Consider the following 14,507-nt stretch of genomic DNA (forward strand, 5'->3'; position numbering starts at 1 on the left):
TCAGTGCAATAACAAGTCCTTGTAGAATTGTTTCCATATGACATTGTCAAGTAGTGGAAAAGTTTGCTGCACCCCAGACTCATTCATTAATTCATTCATTCCACAGTTAAGTCTTCATAATCTTGTTAAAACTATTTTCATCTGCTGTATGAAACTTAATTGCCTTCCTGTGGGTGGCCTGTAAGCTGTCAGCTCCTCTTTTTCTTGACCCACTATTATGGTACAACATTCAGAGAGTTGTTTAATGCAATATACATTAACCTGAAGACTCTCTCTCTCTGTCTCTGTCTGTCTCTCTCTCTCTCTCTCTCTCTCTCTATCTATCTATCTATCTCTCTGTATAGTCACTTTTCCTTAGTTCTTACTAGTTCTACAGTAGTATGATATTACCTCATTTTCATCAAGAATGGTCAGTCCACCTCCAGTGATTTCCATGTGATGATCTGATATGCACAATAAATCTGCTTACATTTCATCTATTCATTCATTTTCCTGTGTGGATATAGGAAATTTATCTCTTTTGATCCATAAAGTTTCTAATGCTTTGATGGAAGACATTAGATGAATTTTCTTTAATACACTTTACTTTGTGCAGGCTGCAATGTTATATTTTTCTAGTAACTGTTTCAGTTGTAACTGTATTTCTTTGGCAATTCCATCTTTTGGATGAATTTACTCTAAAAAGATATAAGAAATACAATGATAATGACTGGATAGGATGCATACTGCTTTGGTCAAACTGGTTGTTATAAATAATTATTCAATGCATTGAATAATGGAAACTACAGGTTGGAATATAAACAATGTAAGGAAAAGGTAGATTGCTATTCACCAAAAAGATTTGAGTTGCAAATAGGCACAACAAAAAGACAGTTCACATTTAGCTTTCAGCTGAAACCTTCTTCAGAAAAGGAAACCCACACACACAATCACACAAGCCAGCACACCTCACGCACACATGACCAGCAGCTTGGATCGAATTGCTGGTGATGCTGGTCATGTGTGCATTAGGTGTGCTTACTTGTGTGAATGTGTGTGATTTTCCTTTTCTGAAGAAGGCTTCAGCTGAAAGCTAAATGTGAACAGTCTTTTCATCATACCTGCTGGGTACAGCAACTATTCAGTGTTTTTCACATGCCTGTAAAATACCTTTAGGCTTTTGAGAAAATATGCAAAGAAAGCTGAAGAAAAACTAGCATTGGGATTCTGTGTTCCACATTGTTGTCAAGAAACATGCAACTTTACAGCAACTATTCAGTGGTTTGATGTATTCAATGTTAGCACATGTGTATAGGCATATGAGGATTTTAAGTCAACATGTAGTCACCAGTAATGCATAATTTTCCATGTTTCTTGACAACAATGTGGAACACAGAATCCCAATGCTAGTTTTTCTTCAGTTTTCTTTGCATATTTTCTCAAAGGCCTAAAGGTATTTTACAAGCATGTGAAAAAATTAGTGTAGCTTCAGGTTGAAAGTGTACCATGATTAGAGGTCCCACTAACTTGCCTGCTACATCACTTAAAACACCCTCATAATGAGCAACTAATTACTCCAATTGCTCCTTTTGAGTTGCAGCAAAATGAAGTTACACAGTGATCAATGAATAAATTTTGTTAGGAGCAGAAAATAATTCAACAAAAATAGTTCTGTTCACAGATTCTGCTATCCATTGCCAGTCTAGGATTGTTGAAGTACTCTTTCACCCAAGCGCAGCCTGTTTATGTACTGTCTTCCTGGTTGTAGTGGAGAAAAATCTAATGCATTGTATCTGATGAGCAGGTAAAGGTAAATCTGGGACAAATCCACATATTGGTTTGAAGACAGCACTTGTTTACTAGACTTGTTCCTAGTGGAGTTGGCATGCTCTTGCCTTCCTCTGACTTTCAAACTGACTTACTAATCCACATGTATGGAAATCCGCAGTTTAACATAGGCTCTGTATCATAATGTAACTTTGCATTTTTCACTTACAAAAATCATTCCCAGAGTTGAAAGAATTGATATGTGACAGAAAAAAATTGTGGACTAACTGTCATCAAACCTAAGACCTTTGAATTTGTAGTCTGGCACTTACCAATTGAGCTACTAACTAGCAAATGTTTGATTGATGACTTTTAAACATTCATTTATGTAGTGAATTAATTACATTGTTTTCATTGTTTCTGCTAAATTATTATGACATATTAACCTGCTCTGTTGGTTGTGACAATACAGTAACTTGCTCTGTTCCTTGAATTGCTGAAGCCATCTTCCACTGTTAACATTCTTTAGTGGTGTACTCCTTTTTGCTGTTCTTGTGACAGACAGCTTTATGAAACGGACATTTGTCATGTCTGTGTTGTTCTCCAAATCAATAACACAGACATAGTGACAGGGTTACATTGTTGATTCTACCTGCAGGAGAATGATCTACACTGAGGAATTTGCTTACTCTATTTTCTTTTTAATGGAACTGAGCGTAATTGATTCATATCTTCCATTGACTTTGGTGATTTGGCTGCTCTAACTTAAGTCATTCTGTAGCACATTTCTTCAGGAATATTCACTAGTTCACTTCCTTCAGTAGTTTCCTCACACATTTCACAAAATTCCAGAAACAGAGAACAGCTATGGGCATTCAAATGGTGCCATCTTACACCAGCATGCTTATTAGCCTCCTTAAGACAATTTCCTCACATGGCTCACAAAACTCCAACCCCACAAGAAATCCACATGACAGCTACGAGCATTCAAATGATACCATCTGCCACCAGCATGTTTATGAGCATCTGTAAGGAATCCTCCCTGTCTATTGATTCAGAATCCTTGATGATATCATCACAATCTGGACATATGACAATATAGCATCTTCTCTTTGCTACAGAACCTCAACGTGTACTCCAAAATATGATTTACCCAGTCCTTCTTAACTGATTGAGCTATCTCCCTAGATCTTGATATCCACCTCTATGATAACTCCGTGAAATCCTCTGTACATAACAAATGCAACAATCTTCAGCAGTACCTGCATAACATCAATGTGTAAGAAATGACCATATAAAATAATTATTTGTGTTACAGTATGGCCAGTCACTTTATTTTATGTTTAATTTAACAATTTTTTGCATGTTTTGAGCATCCTCATGCATATTGGCATACAAAATAAATCTTATTTAGCAAAACAATGTAGTGAATTAATCTGCGGAGGGGTGGTGGTGGGAGCAGCCATTACAACAACAGAACGGTTCATGGCATGTAATTTAAGCTACATAATGTCTTTGTTAGCTTTAGATTAAAATTTTTATTGTTCAATGCCAGTTATTCTGTGTATAAACATTCCTAAGGTTGAGGAAAAGATGTTCAAAACACACGGCAAAGTGTTAAATTCAACATAAAATAAACAGAAATTTACTTGTAGCAGTGTAACACAAATAATTACCTCCATATTGAAAGCTGTTACGCATTTCATGTCAAAAAGAACCTTCTTTAGATCATTGGCCCCATATGAAGTAGAAAGAAGCAGTTGTCCAAAAATGCAAATAACTTCACCAGAGCTTTTACAGACACACAATACCCTATCCAACTAGTCCAGAAACATGTTTCCTGTACTGTTTCATTATGTGACACCAACATATCTGTAGCTAGCTTGAATGAACCACAATCCAGCACTCTACTTATCTCTCATTATCATCTAAGACTTGAGAAACTAAACCTCTCATCATGCCTTGAGATAAGGGATCTCTTACCCCAATCCTACCTTTAGCATCCAAAATAGAATTTCATTGACCAACAAACCTATGCATTATCTTAGCCCATCTCTCTGGCATCTCTTCTTTCAGACCTGCACGTGATAGGTCATTCCTCTATGAAAAACGCTTGTTCATGACCAGTCTCATACATCGACTCACCACCTCTTACAACAATCCAGTCACAGGCACTCCCTCTCCTGTCAGAGTTGAGCCATTCTTGGAAGCAGCTATATCATATACCAGCTGTACTATTATTACTGTGCACCGTTCTACATGGATATCAAAAGAAACCAGCTGACTACCCTCATGAATGGCTGCTGTCAGACTATGACAAGCTACCAACTCAGTCAACCAGTTGTTGCAAATATTGTGCACTACAACACCAATGATTTACAGAGCTGTGGTATTTCACTTATCACGTTATTTGCAGATGCTCTATATATGGGTCTGTGCATCATATATCAATCAACTCCAGCTGAATGATGTTTATCATCATTTGTATTTCTTTTCATCCTCAAATTTCTGTTAGAGTAATAAATTGTTTGATGACATCATTGTAGTCATGGGTATAACAAGTGGGATGCCTTAGAATACTGATTGGATAAAAGTTAACTGTAGTCCCCGTATGTATTATAAATATGAAAGCCTCTGTGTGAGTATGTCTGTTACTCCTTCACACTGAAACAGCTGGATGGAGTTCATAGAAATCTGGAATAGAATTAGCTTATACCTAGAATTAACACATAGGCTACTTTTAAAAGTATGTAGCACAAGTTGTTGATTATAATGCAAAATGTGGAACAATATTTATCCTTTAGAAAAGCTATATACTCTGTCTTGTATTTGTCGAAATGCTTTTATTATTTAATATGTCCTGCATAATAGCATTCAATGTAATGAGTACAATGCTTATACAATCCTAAAAGTGTTTAATCCATACATCCATAAAAGCCCATTGCATTTTATCCACCGAGCATCTCACATATCTTACAGCTTCTGAGGTTCTTGAAGACTCATAACAATTTCATTTAAATACTGTACAACAGAGACATATCATGCCTTTTCATGCAGAATTTTGTAGGCTTTTAGTGAAGCTGGAGTTGATTATGATATGCAATCATAGTCCTTGTTAACAAACACACATATGAGGGCAATGACATTGTTGCATGTGCAAATATTATAAAATTACCATTGCACTAAACTAGAAATAGCTTATTTTCTTTCTTCATCAACCTTAGTATGTTTGTTACTTCTTCACACTGAAATGTCTGGATGGATTTGGAACATATTAGGAGTGAAGGTAGCCAGTACCCAGAATTAACACACAGGCTACTTATAGTAAATTTCCAGCTCTCCATTTACACCAAGACAGTTATGATCTTTACCATGCTAGGCATGTCGCAGACTGTCATGAAAGTATTTACTCCCTTCCCTGACATATTTTGTAATTCGCTTCTCAGTCACATAAAAAATTTTTCTGTGAGTAAATGTGTGAGTTGTGAGTCATAGCTTCTCCCATTGTGCAATAGCACAAGTCTTTAACAGGTTGCTGGCAAACTTCAGACAGGAAATTGGAAATGCCCAGATGTTCCAAACTAAAGTAAAGGTGTACATTATTAGCTATTTCTTTTACAATTCATCAGGATATCTGGGCTCAGGAATGTAAATTCTAGTCAATACTAACATCTTTAAATTTAACAGGCTTTTAATTTTACTAGTATGAAGGATACAGGTTTCTTTGATCTGAGTGAGTATGGTGGAATCACTCAAAACTTTGAGCTTCCAGGCATTCAAAGAAAGATGAACAACATGTATCAAAAACTTACTTAGAATATGCCAAGTATTAGTTTTCATATTAAAATCTATGAATCTTCATAAGCTCCTTACACGCTGACTGCATAGAGACTGTAGAGACACTATCACCTACATTAAACAAATACACTAATTTCAAATGTACTAGAAACACTTTTTTAAACAATGGAAAAATCTAGGATGAAATGTAAGAGTATTGTCATAAGGATAGTTGCTGCTCACCCTACAGTGAGATGATGAGTCACAGATAGGCACAACAAAATGACTGTCAGAACGTGAGCTTTTAGCCAAAAAGGCCTTCGACGAAAATGGACACTGTACACACACACACACACACACACACACACACAGTGTCAGGAGGGAGATGGATAATAGGGTAAGGGTGGACAGTAAGGTGCTGCTTGTGTGGGAGCATAGAGGGATGCGTGGGAAGAGTGTAGGGCAGCTAGGTGCAGTCGGGAGGTTCGACAGTGAGCAGGGGCTGGGGGGATGGTGGGGGCAGCAGAAAAGGAGAGAAGTAAAAAGGCTGAGGGTGCATTGGTGAAATAGATGGCTGTGTAGCACTGAAGTGGGAACAGGTGATGGGACTAGATGGGTAAGGACAATAACTAATGAAGGTTAGGACCAGGAGGGTTATGGGAGGTTTATATTCCAGGGAGAGTTCCCACCTGCACAATTCAGAAAAACTGGCATTATTGGAAAGGATCCAGATGTCACAGGCTGTGGAGCAATCATTGAAATGATGAAGAACATAGTGCTGGGCGGCATGCTCAGCAACAGGATGGTCCAGCTGTTTCTTGGCCACAGTTTGTCGACGGCCATTAATGCAAAATGACAGCTTGTGGTTGCCATGCCCATGTATAATGCAGCACAGTGGTTGCAGCTTACCTTGTAGACCACATGAATGGTTTTACAGCTATGTCTGTGAAGGCCCCAGTATATTTTGAGGCCTTCACAGACTGTAATTATCCTCCCAACCTTGTACAAAAAAAAGATCTGCTATGTATTATTTCTCCAGTCACCCACCACCTCCCAAATGTCCCACCAGAGACTGTGGTATTGTGTGGGTGGGGGGGTTTCTATTTTCAATGAAGGAATTGTTGGCTCAATCAGTTGTTTTACTGCCACACAGCCCTTCCACCCCACCCTGACTCCCACCACTAGGTGTGGAGTACTGGGAATGAAGGGGGATTTGGGGATTTGAACTTCACTGCATGGTCACTTCAGGGCATTGGCAAAGCAGGTGTAGGCAATGTGGGTGTGGCAGTGCATTGCATATCGATTGATGTAGGCATGTTGCCCTCTAAAGGTATGACCCATGCAGGTTTTACCTTCTCAGTGAATATTCTGTTGCATCTACCTTTCTGTAATAGGAGGGCATGCTGAACAGTAATTCCTCTAAATATTTTATGTGCAAACTCTTAAAGCTTTTTAAATAAATCAAGCATTATTAACATTTTACATCTTTATTCTTCATATCTACATATTTATTTCTCAGTGTAGTCACCCTGGCAATGAAGACATTTTCCCAACGAGAGACCAGTTTATTAATATCTCCACCGTAAAATGTTTGCCTTTTTTGATGGAGCTACAGCCTTAACTCTGCTTGCACTGCTTCATTACTATCAAAGTTAATTTCTCAAAGGTATTCTTTAAGTTTTGGAAATCTGCTTTATTATTATCAAAGTTAATTTCTCAAAGGTATTCTTTAAGTTTTGGAAGTAGATGAAAATTGGATGGGGTCAAGTCGGGACTATGTGAATAATAATTGATGACAGTAAATCCATAGTGTTGGATTGTTGCAAATGTTGCAGCACTTGTATGTGCTCAGGCATTATTATACTGAAGGAGAGGGTGCTCTATGTGTAGATTAACTGCTTGAATTCAAAACTTGGTTATAGCACGCTGTCTCTCTTGCACCAATATAGTTATGTTACATACCTTCATGTTACAAGCTACAATTCGGAGCCCTCCAGCAGCAGACGACTGCAAATATTTAGACAGGAAGAAGAAAGATGTAGAATTTTAGTAATTTTTGTTTTATTTGAAAATCATTATGAAATTTTGCGTGAAAAAAATTGGAGGGATTATCTTTCAGCATGCCCATGTATATCAAATTTGTGATCAGTGCAATATCAGAAAAGGTTGTGTTTGGAGGTTATAGGAGGGCTGGCATGAAATCAGAACATAGCAGGACATAGGTGTGAACAGTGTGAAGCTTGGGGCCGTTGGATGTTGGAGATATGTTCACACCAACTGAGGTAGCAGGAAATCTGTTGCTCTGGAATGTGGTTGCAACACAGATCAAAGTAACAGAACTGCCACATAAGGCTTAATGTCCCATCCTGTCATTGTGGGGATGCGTGAAATATAGCCTTACATAAAAGGTCCGGTAATGGTAAAGTGACCACTCAGTGTGGTTGGCAGCATATTGCCCAACATCATACTGGTGCATGTCACTACATCCCTTGGTCATTGTGCAGGTCAGGAGGGCTCCAAAATCTTGATTTCCTGGTAGAGATGCTGGAGTTCATCACTGTCAGTGCATAATAGGTTACCCCCATCCTCTATGATGAAATCATAATGCTGCAAACTGCAGAAAATAATCTGTCTACTATAAAACTAGTTCTTCTTCGAGTCAACAGTTATGGAGAGACATAATCACCTACCTACAACATGTACACTAATTTCAAATGTAGTAGAACCCTTTTATTTCATCACAGACACAATACATGAAGCCAACATAACAGAATCCAGACTAGAACTAGCAAAGATAGTCTGTACCTACAAAAAGGTTCTTGGCTGATCACACTTGATTAATCAATCTTTTTACTTCCACAAGATGGTGAAGATAAAATTAAACTAATAATAGCTCATACAGTAGCTGTAATTCTTCTTTATTCCATCCACAAATGGAACAGAAAAAAGCTTAATAAGTGGTACAATAAATAATTGTAAAATAAAGAACAACCACCAACAGTCATTATCTTGATTTTATTTCAATGCATGACGCATTTTGAGCCTTGGGTTCTCATCTTCAGTTGCGGATAAATAATGCCTTGTGTCCCCCATCCACTAGCAATTGTTAATAATTCCTCATTTTTGTGCCTTAAAAATATATCTGTCTGACTACTGCAATTACATGTTCACTTCTAAGACCTTAGTACATATTCTCATGTTCTCAACATTCCTCAACATTATGGCTGTAAATACTCATACCACTGCAGTTTACAAATATCGCAAACAGACTGAGGCAGCTAGATTACACTGACCTTGGTGGCTCCTGGCTCCTGAATAAGACAGTCAGATTATACAAATTACCTGCATTAACATATAAATTATCTCGTTCTTTGCAAGCCACTACAATATTTGGTAAAAGGCACGTAGTGTATGTCTATAATTCCCCTCTTCTCTCTTTTTTGTTCCATTCACAGATGATACGATGGGAAATTAGATTGTCACAATCGAACTGTTAAAGCCTGGGTGATCTAATTTTTTCATGATAAGAATTATGTGAGATGAATGTTCGAGGAAGTAATATTAATATCTTTCTTGGGCCATAATGGGATGTGGCCTAGAAGAATTTTGAGAATAAGGCCTTTCACAACATGCACTGCCTTTCTTGTATCATATCCCTCTGGAGTTTTTTGGGCATTTTGTCTGAATTATTGCTTTGTTATTTCCGTTAATCTTCTTGACTGACTGCACTTTTACGTGATGCTATCCTCACTGTAACTACCAACTTCTTTGGTTTAACAACAGTATGGAAATGATATATTTTTGCTACTCACCACGCACAGGAGCAATGAGTCGCAGACAGGCACGCCAAAAAAAGACTGCTGAAATATATAACCTTTTGGACGTAGTCCTTCTGCTACTCAGAAGAAAGACTTTGTCTGAAAAGTTATATATTTTGGAAGTCTTCTTCATTGTGCCTCTTTGCATCTCAGTGCCTCCTCGATGTGATGAGTATCAATCTATCATTTCCAGATTGTTTTTATTCCATCCTGGACTTTCCGTTATTTAACTGCTTCAATTTATTGTTCATATAAGGTCACTAGTACTGCTACAGTATTGCTGGACTTTCTGATGCCATTATTTCCTATAATATTAGTGAGACCTAATGCGCTGCTAATGTTATTGCATCCTGTTGCTATTGGTTTAAATTTTGCTTCTGCTTTACCAACTTTAATTTGGAACACAAGCACACTGTTAATTTTTTTGTGTTATGTTTGGTATGGAGCTCTTAGTACATTATACAAAATTTTACACAGCTCTGATTGGTATCTTGTTAACAAGCCATGCAAAGTTTTGTAAAATCTCAACAATGCAGGAAAAGGTAGACTGCTACTTACTGTAAAGAAGACAAATTAAGTTGCAGACACACCATTTATTCATGCTATGTCAATGAATGAATTATGTTTCACTTTCTTTTTCTGATGAAGGCTGTGGCCAAAAGCTTATGTATAAGTTCTTTTAATTGTGCCTATCTGTAACTTAACGTGTCTTTATGGTAAGCAGCAATCTATCTTTTCCTTCATTGTTGATATTCCAACCCAGAGTTCACATTTTTTTATATGAAGTTGTCTGCCATTTGTACCATGAGATTCTTATTCATTTATACTTTCATTTTCTCTTGATCCATCATATCTTTATGGTGCTGTGTATAGTAATAATTGTGTGAAATTGGAGACAAGGGTTGATTACACTCTTAATTTTTCTTGTTCAACTAACATTGCTTGCTTTTGCTATGATAATCACATTATCATTTTTGCAGTGAAAAGCTGATGTATATTTTGGATTGTTCAACACACGCATCTACATAGCATCCAGTTTTTGTGAACATATATAGCAAATTTCTGGAATATTTTCCTGTGGGTATCTGATGGCATTTTGTGTGATATCCCTCTCTCTCTCCCTCCCTCTCCCTCCCTCTCTCTCTCACTCTCTCTCTCTCTCACTCTCTCTCTCTCTCTCTCTCTCTCTCTCTCTCTCACACACACACACACACACACACACACACACACACACACACAAATAATTGTGTAAAAGCCTCTGTGATATGGAAGTTGCTGTCAACTGAAAAGTATTTTAGCTTATGGGTTGATCTATATGTACTACCTATCTGAATATGTCTCCCACATTTCTGCAGAATTTTCTTTCTGCTTTAGTTACTAGTTAAGAATCATCCAATTTTAATTCTGATATTATTATTTGTTTATAATATTTTGACATGTTTCAGATATTTCTTGGCAACTTTACCTGGAAATTCAGCAGTACTTCACTTGCACAGTGTATCAGACAAGCCAAATTTCCCTTATTATTCTGTGCAGTGTCTCACATGCAATCTCAGTTCTCGATATCATAATGCAATATTCAGTAAAAATCATTCATACTACATTCTTCAAACTCTAGGGCCTGAGGTTCCAGAAACTTACATATACAATAAGGTAATTATTATGAAATATTTTTTCCTGATTTTTTCCTTCAGTGAATGATAATCTTTGTTATGTAGTATTGTAGGTAAATATATGGTTTTCCAAATTAACATAATATAATTTGTAATCATAGAAGACAACATATTTTTCTTATAATATGTAATCTCAGGAAACAAATTTATTACAAGTGATCTTGCAGGTGGGTATAAAAATACTGAAAAAAGCTGTCATTTCTTAGTGTCCAAGTAAATTAGTTCCTTTTTGTAATCATTGATATTGAGAAGGTGAGCACACTTATTTTTTCCAATCTGAAGATATCTGATATTGTCAGCAGCATCAAGTGGAAGAAGAGGTAGAAGGGTGAAGTTCACATAAAAGTAAAAACAGAATACAGAAAAAGGAGCTTTCACCTCCAACTGTCTCTTCTCCTCTCTCCAATGTCTCTCTTCCTAGTTAAGAATTTTCAGGGATCTCTGGGTATTTTTACAGCATAAATGTAACTGATAAACAAAAAGATGTAATCATGGTATTTTCTGTTTAATATATTAATGTATCAAATTTGGAAGAAAATCAGAATAAGAAATTACTGATCTGATTGGTATAATAGGTGATTCAGCTGTGCTGTTCACCTTAAATATTTATGGAACTATTTAAGACATAATCATTCCATTTTTTTGGTCAGATAAATTATAAGAAACTCCTCACTGAATGGCATACAGCCTCTTTTCATGGTTCTATTAATTGCAGAGGCTTAGGTGGAACTTGGTATCTCTGTTGCTAGTATCAAAGATCAGAGCAACAAATTTAACTGCATTTCACTTTCTAAAAGCCAATGAGCAGTTTTGCAAAAATTACAATTTTTTTTGTTTAGAAAATCAAACCAATTCTTGTCTTATGCAATTCATGATTTCACACCCAAGTAAATAAATCTGTAGCATTAAGAGAAATGTTGTACTGCCATGGTAGCAGTAGGAATGGAAAGTCTTATTACAAATACTGTGTACTTAGTTGTGTCTAACTGTGTGTACTGCTGTTTTACAATCCGGAGACACTCAACCTTATTTTTACAAGTTAATTTTTATGCAGTACTGTGGTTAGACAGATATTCTGAAGCTACGTATTGGATTGTAAGGCATACCATGGAGCAAATATGCACTTATATCATAGTTTAGTAATGACGAAGAGTAGATTGAAGTTTAAGAGACACATCCAGAAGTATCAATGCAAAAAAGGGGGGAGCTGAAGTACTATGAGATGCTTTGGAAGTGTTTCAAGGCTGTGGATATTATAATAATGAATACCAAAGTAAGCAGTTCATTTGAAGAGGAATGTACATATCTAAAAACAGCAATCACAGAATCCAGACAGACAAACATAGTACAAGGAAAGTAACTGAGAAGAAATCTTGAGCAACAGAAGAAATACATCAACTGATCAACAAAAGAAGGAAGCACAGAAATGTTCAGGCAATACAGCATAAGAGCAATATAAGTCATATGGGTATGAAATAAATAGAAGATGCAGGAAATCCAATGCCAAATTGGCTGCAACAAAAATGTAAAGAAACTGAAAAATAAACAATCATTTGATGAACCAATTTACATTAAAAAATCAAAACAAGCTTTGGTGAAATTAAAGGCAAGGGCGGCAACAGTAAGAAATGCAATGAGAAGTGCACCGCTAAATGCAGAGGAGAGAGTGGATAGGTGGAAAGAGTACATCAAAGGCCTCCATGAAACAGAGAACTGGTCATATGAAGTGGTAGAAGAATAAATGGAAGTCAATATGAAAGATGTATGGGATCAATGCAGTGATACAAGAAGAAATGGGAGTTGATACTGGAAACATTGGGAATCCAGTTTTAGAATTTACAGAGAATTTAACAGAGCTTTGGAAGCATTGAGATCAAATATCATAGAAAGGAAAGATAACATTCCTTCAGAATTTCTAAAATCATTGGGAGAAGTGGCAACCAAATGACTATTCACATTGGTGTGTAGAATCTATGAGACTGAAGACATATCATCAGACCTTCAGAAAAAATATCATCCACACAATTCCAAAGACAGCAAGGGTAGATTACATGCGTGAACTATTGCTCAGTAAGTTCATGCATGCAAGCTGCTGACAAAAATAATGACAGAAAAATGGAAAATAAAACTGAGAATCTGTTAGATGATGATCAGATTGGCTTTAGTAAGGCAGAGACATCAGAGAGACAGTTCTGACATTGTTCTTGAAATGGAAACAAGACTTAGAAAAAATCAAGTTACATTCATAGGCTTTGTCAAACTAAAAAAAGCATATAACAGTGTAAAATGGTGTAAGGTATTCAAAATCATGAGAAAAATAGGAATAAGATATAAAAATAAATGGGTAATACACAGTATGTGCAAGAACAAAGATGGAACAATAAGACTGGAAGATGAAAAGCAAAGGTCTTGAATTAAAAAGGCTGTAAGGCAGGTAAGCAGTTTTTTGCCCTACACTTCAATCTATACATCAAAGAAGAAATTATGGAAATAGAAGAAAGGTTCAGGAATGAGATTCAAACTCAAGTGAAAGGGTGTCTGATGTGTCCTGTAATGGTTTAGGCACATTAAAAACACAGCCCACGTAACCAGTGTAGAACAAGTTTATTAATAAGTACAGAAACAAAAGCTCCTTCCTGGCACACCTTAATTATAAGAACTGTTTGCAGTGGCGTGTGGTAATCACTGAATTTACGCAAGTTCGTAAATGGGCAGATGGCCCCAGTAACAGATAAAGTCAGTGTCATAGTTCACTTGTAGGAGAGCAGTTACAATGTAAGATGGTGGCGATGGCCAATACCAGAATCCTTTAGCAACCTTTGGTGGAAGGCCACTTTTTGGCAGTGCTTGAGGGAATCACTGATAGCTCCACTGGTGGCAGTGACTGGCTGAAGCATGATGTCAGTGGTTCCGATGTTTTCCTTAGTAAGAGCTCTAATTGGTGGACCACTGCTGTGATCACAACATGTCCCAGAGAATTCAAAGGGAAAGACTGCCCTGGAGAGGTCTAGTGCCAGTACAGACACCTAAGTGGCACCAGCATGTAGCTGAATCTATTTATGGCCACATGACTCTTGGAAGCAGTTTGTATGATATTCCATCTGTTGTCTGCTGATGTGATTCTTGTGGCTTCACTGGGTTGGACCACTTGCACGATGCTGGTATGAGAAGCATTGCTGGTAGTGATGGTGAACGGCCCACATATGTAAGTATCAGTGATAAGATTCACTGATTGCACTGCTATCCTAACTGAAAGAGAACAAGTACAGAACCTATTGAAAGAAATGAGCAGTCTAATGAGTTCAGAATATGAACTGAGAGTAAACTGAAGAAAGTCTAAAGTAACAAGCAGTAGCAGAAATGAAAATTATGAGAAACTTACCATCAAAATTGGTGACCATGAAGCTGATGACATTAAGGAATTTTGCTACTTTGGAAGCAAAATAACACGTGATACACAAAGCAAGGAGGACATAAAAAGCAGACTGGCATA

At 37.0% G+C, this 14,507-nt stretch overlaps 1 protein-coding gene across 2 annotated transcripts in view; it reads left to right on the forward strand.

Moving 5' to 3' along the window:
• LOC126190848 (venom dipeptidyl peptidase 4-like) overlaps positions 1-14,507 on the forward strand; it is a 290,630-nt gene that overhangs the window by 262,655 nt on the left and 13,468 nt on the right. For both annotated transcript variants that reach the window (XM_049931436.1, XM_049931435.1), the window contains exon 11: positions 10,787-10,994. In XM_049931436.1, the coding sequence (XP_049787393.1) occupies positions 10,787-10,994 (208 nt within the window). The remainder of the gene's footprint in view (positions 1-10,786; positions 10,995-14,507) is intronic.

The sequence above is a fragment of the Schistocerca cancellata genome, chromosome 6 (genome assembly GCF_023864275.1).
Source record: "Schistocerca cancellata isolate TAMUIC-IGC-003103 chromosome 6, iqSchCanc2.1, whole genome shotgun sequence".
Taxonomy (NCBI): domain Eukaryota; kingdom Metazoa; phylum Arthropoda; class Insecta; order Orthoptera; family Acrididae; genus Schistocerca; species Schistocerca cancellata.